Source organism: Marmota marmota, unplaced genomic scaffold, assembly GCF_001458135.2.
Source record: "Marmota marmota marmota unplaced genomic scaffold, marMar, whole genome shotgun sequence".
In the NCBI taxonomy this organism is placed as follows: Eukaryota; Metazoa; Chordata; class Mammalia; order Rodentia; family Sciuridae; genus Marmota; species Marmota marmota.
Window position 1 is genome coordinate 29435447 of NW_026000016.1, and position 9781 is coordinate 29445227.

Consider the following 9781-nt stretch of genomic DNA (forward strand, 5'->3'; position numbering starts at 1 on the left):
AAAAAAAAAAAAAAAAAAAAAAAAAAAGAAAGAAAAGAAAAGAAAGAATAAAACAGGACCTACTTTACTATTTGTGTGTGTGTGTGTGTGTGTGTCTGATAATTAAATAAGCTAATAAATATGAAGTTCTTAAAAAAAAAGTCTAGTTCTCTGTAAACAACATTTATGTATGGATTACACATCACACACAAACACACATAAATACACATTGAAATTTTTTATAAGGCTATGTAGGAAAAATGAAAGAATACCTCTAGTGTCTGGGATCTTTACAATATATGTGAATTACTGAATAAGAAGCTTTCCATGACTAGACAGTTATGGCATTAAGGGTTAAACTCCTATCACTGAATTAGACAGGTGTAGCATTATGTCCTGATGCCATTATTTTCTGACAGAATAACCTTGAAAACATTAAGTAAATCCTGGTGCCTTAGTTTCTTTATTACTAAGATGGAAATAAAAATCACACCCACCTTACTGGTTGTTGCAATTATAAATGAGATACATGTACAAAGTGCTTAGCCCAGACCTGGTAACTAAATAAATGCCTGCTAAATAAATGACAATAAATTACCAGAGGACAAGATAATGATAACCCAGGGGAGAGAACAATGAAGGAATGGAAAAGGCTTAAAAAAGAATGCTGAAAATTAATTAGAATGGCATTATTCTGCTTAAGGTTTTGGTTATAGTCTCTATGTGCCAGGTAATCCCACATGCTAGCTACCTTTATTTTGTTTCACAAGTGGCCAACATCTCTGTCACACAACTTTTTAAAGTACTGTAAAATACTGATACAAATACAAACTAACTAACACGTTTAGGGCTAACTACTATCTAAAACATTTTTATGCATTTCACAACACTTCTATATAAGTTGATTTTATTATTCTATTTATGTAGATGAATAGTTTAAAAAACATGCCCTAAGTCACAAAGCTAATGGGGTAGAGTATTAGGGTATTAGATTTCTGAAACACTAAAAGGCTTAGAATGAAAGAGTCAATTCAGAATAATATGCACTGAACAAATGCAGCAAATAGTATTTTTTAAACATCATTTAATAAAGCTTGAATTAGAAAGAAATTTCTAACAGCCTCAGTTAATCCTAAGAGTCCATTCCATTCCCTATTCTGATATTTTACATAAATATAAACATATCCCTAGTTATTAAAAGCTGTATAAAACTACTACTCCCTATTCTATTGTAAATCATTCCTTCTGCCCATGCCACAGGGTCTTTCCTGCCAATTATTATTCAACTTAGAATATTAAAAACTGATGTATTAAAATTTTTTAAAAAACAATTACCTTTGGGGAACAAAAAAAGGCAACCCAAGTTTCCATAAAAATAACCAGAAATAAAGTGCTACCATGGAATAGCACTGTCAGATGAAATTACATGAACTATTTGGAGAAGCCAAAGCAGATAGAGCCTGGAAGTTGTCTGTTTCCTGAGTGTGTCCTATAAATTGCTAAACCACTCAAGTAGGGCTATGTATGATATACTTCATTTCTTAGGCATGTTTCTTTGCTATTTTAAGTAACTTAAAAGATGAAGGAGGTTATAAGCTACAGTTTGATGAAAAGCACATTTATCTGCTAGGTTATTATATCTTATATACAGTTTGTAGTTCATAAAAAATGAAGGCATACCTCTTACAACATTCTAAACTAGATTGTTATCAAGTCCTGTGTTAGAAGTAGATAGCCACTCTTCACATGTGTGACCATAACAATTCAGGTTTTTTGGCCAGAAAACCTAAAATTACCATCTGCCTCACTTTTCTACTGTCAGGCCAGGTCAATCAGATCGTGGCACTGAATAGCAACCAACACTCTCTTTACCTTGGTTGATTTACTGAGTATAGAAGCTTTCCCACCACTATCAGAAGCTTAAGAAATCTAGTTAGGACTGAATCAAAACCTACAATGTATCAATTCAATAAATATTCAAGGGTAACTCAAGAGGTAGAGACTACCTTCCTCCCCTTTGTAATACTTCATGTCATCATTGTTATTTACACAGTTCAGGGATAATTCAAATAGGGGTATCATCCTCCCCTTTATGCTGCCTGACACTTACATTTTACTTAAGATGCTGGCTATAGTTGCACACATCTCTGCTTCATGACTACCTGCAATTTTACCATGATCAAACTTCAAATCTCAAGGCAAAGTATCATACCAAATTTCAACCTAAATCATTTTGCTATCTCAAATTTATATTATATACAACTTCAGTTAATTTTAACCTCAGTGATAAAATGGTTTAAGAGAAGTGTAAAAAAAAATGGCATTGATAAGCTTTTGATTTTGCACATGATTAAATGTATAGTACTCAAAGTACTATACCATGCATGAGGCTTTCTGTCAAACTGAGATAAAGCTTCCAACAAAATTGACAAGGTTCCTGTCCTTACAGAGTTTCAGAATTTTCTATAACACATAATATTTTTAAAAGTTTTACACTCACATAAGCACATTTTTCTACTTTTCTTATGTAACATGTGAAAAGAAATTAAAACAAAAAATTAAAAAAAATGTATCCTGTGAAATATAGGCAGCATATTGCTATAGAAGTTACTTCAAATGTAAATATAATGCACATCCCTATGATTTTATGCACCAGTTAAAATTCAAACTGATTCAGTTTCCTAATAAAACTATTCCTAATAATATGCCTATAATTTGTATACTGATTTCTTGTGTGTCTGAGGTCTGAGACTTTATAGTTTTTCAGTACCACCATCTGAAAACTTTTGATAACTTAGTTCTACCAAAGTATACAACTGTCTGAACTAGACAAATCATTTCCAAGGTGCACCTTTCCAGAGACATGATTTTACAAAAAGGAATTTCTTACATTACACAGCAAACTGAGTTAAACCAAAGAAGAATATACACAATTAACCAATAGTCCTACATCCCTAAATTTATTAAAGGGCCCTTTATTATTATTTATCTCTATCAAAAAGAAAGTCTAAATTCTGAAAGGGAAACTAGATGGAAAGAAATATATTGAAACCTAAAGAATTCAGAAAAGACTAAGAGAAAGTGAAGTCTAAAAAAGTATACTAGCAGCACAGCATACTAGGAAGGGAAGAGGTCATGCTGGGCAAGAAACTAGGAGCTCAGAATGCAGTAAAACTAGGAAATGGTAAGATGGAAGCTCTGAGAAGCAAGCATTGATCACACCACATAGGCTGGTTATGCAAACTACTGGCAGTTCATAAGGAGACACAGCCAATTGTCATACATGCACTTTCTATTTGCAAATTCACCCACTTGATAAAATTTATTTGTAAACTCAAAATCAACACTCATAGAACTTTCACAGTCATCCACAAACATGCTCAGAGTGGTGAAAATTTTCAGTCTGCCTATATTCACACACTCAGTCAAGGCAACATTCTATCTTCTTATTTCAGCTTTCATACAGTGAAAAGATGTCCTTTCCAGACTATTTGGTGTTATGTTTTTCATATTTCTGTGCATTTTTCTTAGTGACCTCACTATTTTAAATGCCCCCAATTATGCTTTCTGGCCTCCATAAGCCCAAGAAGACTATGGTATACCTTATAGAAAAAAAATACATATGCTAAATAAATTTTATTCAGGCAGAACTTATCTTTTATTACTTTTTATTTCTCCTAAAAGCAATCTTCAGTATTCACTAATTTAGTGTGTGCTATGAGTTGATAGACCATTATCAAATAGTGAAAAGTGACTATGAATTCACAAACTGAGAGTAAGTATTTAGGAACACTGGGCAATTTGACATTTCCACAATATCCAAATATGTGCTCATGTTTCTTGATCATTTTGTTTATTTTTAAAGATATCTATCCATGTCAGACTGGAAATTTTTTAAAAATAATAAAATAAGGGGCTGAGGATGTGGCTCAAGCGGTAGCGCGCTCGTCTGGCATGCGTGCGGCCCGGGTTCGATCCTCAGCACCACATACAAGCAAAGATGTTGTGTCCGCCAAAAAGCTAAAAAATAAATATTAAAAAAAATTTAAAAAAAAAATAAATAAATAATAAAATAAAAATGGTCCTTCATCATTGGTAATTTAAGAAACAATGACCAGAGGACATACTGCAGAAAGTGCAGCTATCAACAGGGCACACAGATATTAACTGTTAGTACTAACCTAAACAAAAGAGATATAGGCAAGAATTAAGTTGGTGACAAGAAATATTTGAATTAAATCAAACAAATGTGGAAACAAAGGAAAGAGTAAAGGATGATACTTGTTTCTACCTTGGGCAGGGGGTAGATAGTGATGTCATTCTCAAAAATATAATCAGCCTTGGGAAGGGAAATCATGAATTCAGTTCTGCAAATATGTTTATGGAACAACTAAGCAGAGGCAATTAGTAGTTGTCAAAATAATCATCATTAATCTGGAATATTACCCCAAGGTAAGATCAAATGATTAAATTATGGAGTAAGAGAGAAATAACAGATAACATCTTGCAGCCATGAATATCTTCTGTAAAACAGAAATGCATTCACTGCCTCTTAGGGTTACTAAAGGAAATTCAAACCACTATTCTGGAGAAACTTCCAGTTTATAAACACCACTGCTATCACAGGCTGGAAAGCATATCTGGCAATAAAGAGATGAAACTAACAGTCTTGTTGAATCAGAAAGGAAATTCATTAATACTACTATTTATGATTAAGTACCATGGGCCCAATATTGAATTATTACATAGGTGAACTCAATTTACTTCACAACAATCCTTAAGACAGACATCATAATCCCCCTCATTTACAGATTTAAAAAAACTGAAGCAGATACAGGTTGAGTATTCCTTATCCAAAACAGTGGGGATCAGAAGTGCTTCAAATTTTTGAATTTTGGAATATTTACATACGTATAATAACATATCTTGGGAATGGGACCCAAATCTAAACAAGAAATTCATTTATGTTCCATATACACCTTGGAGCATTTCACATTTCAGAGTCTCCAAATAGGGATGCTTAACCTACAATAGTAAATAACTAGCCTGAAGTCACCCTAGTACAAACACAGGTGCCTCTTATACAACTTAGCAAACATGGGAATTTGTTTCTAGAAACAATATATGGGTTTTAGGGGAGGAAGAGAATGATAGATAATAGAAGAGTGGACTGAGGGAAACAATGGCTATAAACGTTACAAGGAATGCTATAGAAATCTGACCTCAAAAAATACCCTTAGTAATGGAACATCCTTGAGTGGGGGAAAAAGCTTGTCCCAGTATCAAGGACTCCTTGCTCCCAGTCATTTCTTTCTTCAGATATTATGACCCTATCCCTTTCACTTTCCAAATAGCTTTTTTTGATCATTTTTATATTCCTGATTCTTCAACCAAACCAGCGTAGTGGGCCAGAGTGCAGAATTAGAAACCAACTTCAATAACAGTTTTGTCATTTATCAACTTGCTTGTCAATTTATATATTCAGTGAGCAAAATACAACCCTCTCTGTGCATCGGTTTCTTATATTACAAAATGAGGACATTAGTTATCTACCTTATAGGGTTATTGTTGGTATTAACTGAAGTGACATATAAGTCAGAACAGTACTTAACAAAGGAAAACTCAAAAAAATTATTATTATCTAATTCTCTAATAGTACAGTATACTCAAAATTAACAGTGCTTTGAGTTTATGTTTAAGTTGGTTGTTGGAAAATTGAATTCTTTCTAAGAAACATTTCAAGTAGGGCCTTTTCTATCTTCTCTATCCTGTCCCAGTGCAGGCCCCAACAGGGAGTTATGTAATTGCCTGATTGTTCAGGCACTCTACAGCAGTCACCATACAGCCAGCAGTAATATTTATAAATGTCTGTCACTCTCTTGCTTAAAAGTTCTCAATAGCTCCCTGTCATTTAAAAATATAATCTCCATATATCACACAAGGTCCTCTACAATCTTACTTTAATCTCTGTTCCAGTTTCACCTCTAGTTACTTCTCCAAAGAGCTGAAGCCACAACAAATAATTCACTTTGTCCAACACAAGACAATGAATTTTAAGAGACTGCACACCAGCCAGCTATGATGGCACATGCCTGTGATCCCAGCAACTCAGGAGACTGAGGCAGAAAGATTACAAATTTGAAGCCAGCCTGGACAATTTATCAAGACTCAAAATAAAAAATGAAAAGGGCTGGAGATGTAGTTTAGTGGTAAAGAGCCCTAGTTTTGATCTCCAGTACCAGAAAGGAGAAAAACAAAAACAAACAAGGATGAATGACAATGACAATGCATGGGCTTCTCCTTATGTCTGAGAAAATTTTTCTTTTATAATTGTCCAAGCCTAGAAAATAATTTATCTTCATAAAGCCTAGATGAAATGTCACTTTTGTATTTTATTCAACACAAAAATTTACTAATAGCCAAAATATTCAAGAAAGACCCCTTGAAAATAAAGATAAACAAGATATACATCATCATTTGGAAAATGTGCATCTACAAGGACAGATACATGTTAAAAGATAATAAACATACTATGAATAAAAGGTATAATAAAAAAACTTGATGCCTAGATTGGGTTCTACAGAATATGGACTTCTCTGTTTCCATCCTTAACATTTTTTAATTGGATCATGGTCTGGATAACTTCATTCTAATAATACTTATTATTAAATTAAATAATACTGTACCATAACAAATTAATAACACATTGTATTACAATGTGTTTAATAGCTGTCTTCCCTGAAATTGCAATTCTAAGACAGGAATTTATTCAATCTTTGTATCCTCAACACCTAGAGGAGTACATAACAGACCACAATTGCTCATTGAACTGAACTGGATAATTAGGTTTCCATACTAGCAGGACACCTTCTTTAACTCATGTTAACTGATGTACAAAATAACAGCAAGAGAATCTTAGAACCAAATTAGTATTATAATAATGTACTGAGAATAACAGTTCCCACTTGGAATTATCTAGTACTTGTATACATTAGTCCAATTTCCACCCAAATTTAAAAACAGTACTTACATTTTGTTCCAAACATAATAGTATTTGTTTCCTGGACAATATCTGAACCAGTCTTTGAGTTCAAAAAGTATCAAATTGTTCTCCTAAACTCCCTTGACAGGGTATAAGGACTCTTAATTACCTAGTGACTGCAATAGCATATGACAGTTTCTTCTTGATCCTGAAGTCCAGATTCATTCATTTACTTAAATACTTATGATAGACACACTATGCAAAAGGCACTGTTCTAGGCGATGGGAACAGATCAGTCTATAATTTTATGGAATTCACATTCCAGTTTAGAGAGATACACCACAAATATGTCTGATGGTTTTAAAATTGCTGAGGGGAAAAGAAGGAGGGGCAGGGTAGTAAATAAAAAAGCAAAGGTAAGGAAACAAAAGAGTGGAGATGATGCATTAGAAACAAGGTGAGGGTCAAGAGTCTTTTATAAAACAATGAATCAGAGATTAAACAAATGAGTTGAGACACACACAAGTATCTGTAGAGTATTCTAGGCAGGAAAACCACCAAGTGCAGAAAGCCTGATGCGGGAGCACATCTGACGTGATAAACAAACCAAGAATACCAGTTTGTCTAGGTAAGTAGTTAGTGAGTAGCAGAGTGACAGAAAGAACCTCAGCCAGATGATGCAGTATAAAGATTCTGGATGTTACTCTGAGATGGGAGGCAACTAGGTCATCTTAAGCAAATAAATGACATTATCAGACATAAATTATTTAAAATAGCTGTTAGTTTTGTTTGTATCCTCTAGTACAAACAAGCAGTAACAGTTTAGCATAAGTCAGGACAGTGTGCAATTCCCTGTAACCTACAAGGACACATCATGGTTGAAGGTCAAAATAAATCCTACCTTCTTTTCATCATCAAGCGTCTCTGAGACATAGCTATCAAATGCTACTTTTATTTAACCCACGTGTACCACAAACTCTGCTTTCATTCTCTATTTGAGTCCTTAACTCCGAAACAGCAGCATTCACCTAATTCACAATAGTCAAGAATACATCCTCCTTCCTCTTACTTCTTTCTGGCTTCTTGCTTCTCGCTTTCTGAAATTTATTCCACTCAGGTAATTTCAAATATCTCCCTTCTTTCACGCTTTGTTAAATTTCTCAATAACTGCAGCTGTTTCACCACCTTTAATATCGGTGGTACTAAAAAAAATTAGTAAACAATACTCAAAATTACAGATTAGAGCAAGCCTTCTCACTGGGCCAAACTCTTCCAACCCAGGTCACGCAGTGATGAAACACTGGCGGCTTCCAGCAAGCACACTGACTTCGGGCTTCCCGGGAACTGAGCCTAGTGTTTCCTCTCAGACGCCGAAGCTCAGCCTTAATACATTACCTTCACTGTCGGAAGCGTCTTTGCCCTCATCTTCCAGCTTCGATGTCACAGCCCTGGCTACCATTTTCATCTTCTTTTTTTTCTTTAAGGAATTTTTCAGCTTTTTCCCCGCACTCACACGTGAGTTTTGAACGGCCGCGGCCATTTTCCCTTACCGGAAGCGTAACTTCAGAGTTGCGTCGGGTGGCAACGAAGGGAACTTCCGCGCCTAGTTCCGGTAACACAAGGTTCCGGAAGCGGTGGTTCTGCACAAAATTCCAGGGTTGGGTCTCATAATATAGGTAGAGAGACGTCTGAATTTCCAGGACTTAAAATGAAGTCGGTTCCTAAACTAAAGTCAATGGATGTACGGTATCGGCTGACGCTCCGGCAGTTTGCCCTGGACTGGTGCACTGCCCGGTCCGGCGGCAGCTCCACCCCGACCCCTTTCATTTCCATTCCCCTGGCCGCTTCCTTCATCTGCTGCCTCCTTTAATGTAAATTTGGGGTGCTCCACAGCGGTCCCCGTGTGTCCACTGAACGTCCCTTTCACGGGTCGGTAGTCAGATATAATATTCCCCACCCCCACCCCAGCCACCAGATTCTCAGCACGACAAGCGAGAAAGTTTATCAGATAGTCTTCAGGTTAACCTTTCAAGCGGCTTCCAACTGCAAACTGAATAGAACCTCACTTCCGCGGGCTACCAGGTGTTAGGGGACTCAGCTGCACCCGCCCCCCCCAACCTGAAGCTTGCTGCGCGCATCACAGCGCCCCCCGCCCAGGCTAGTTTTCTCCGCCTTCTGCCTCCGGTGCTCTCAGCCCCGCCTGCCTTCTGTGCAGCACCTCACAACTGCACCTATTTTTCCCTTAAAGATAGGAACCATCTCATTCAATGTTGTAATCCCAAGGCTAGCAATGGGACTTTCCCTGTAGTAGTAGCTCAAAATATATATAATATTGGGGGGGGGGGGATGAATGAATGTCAAAAATACAGGGTTAATGAAATCAGACAATAAAGCAAACCTTTATATTTGTTTTACAGGCCAAACATGTTCTAATGTTTTTCCCTAATTTAGTGTTTTTCAAATAAATTTTTGATTTTTAATATAAAAGTTTCTGTGAGGAAAGGAAGGGAGGAAGGAGATAAAGGAAGTATGAATCTTCATTTTGACATATTTTGATGGATTTTTATATAGGAAATATGTATTTACATCCTAAAAACTCAACATTAAAAAAAATACAATCTGGAGGAAATGGCATTCCTCTAAAATAAAAAAATAGTTACCTCTAAAATAAAAAAAAAAAGTGCAGGAAAAATGTCATTCCAAATATAGATGGTAAGAGATCAGATTATAGAATAAATCTGAGAAGTGCAATTACTGTCAACAGAAGGGTGTATCTTAGAGGATATTGCTCATACTGAGAAGCTCTGCCGTCCTGCTTAG

At 35.7% G+C, this 9781-nt stretch overlaps 1 protein-coding gene across 1 annotated transcript in view; it reads right to left on the reverse strand.

Moving 5' to 3' along the window:
* Rrp15 (ribosomal RNA processing 15 homolog) overlaps positions 1-8541 on the reverse strand; it is a 49821-nt gene extending 41280 nt beyond the window's left edge. The window contains exon 1 of the mRNA XM_015483639.2: positions 8357-8541. Within this exon, the coding sequence (XP_015339125.1) occupies positions 8357-8501 (145 nt within the window). The 5' untranslated portion in view covers positions 8502-8541. The remainder of the gene's footprint in view (positions 1-8356) is intronic.
* Positions 8542-9781: the final 1240 nt, after the last annotated feature.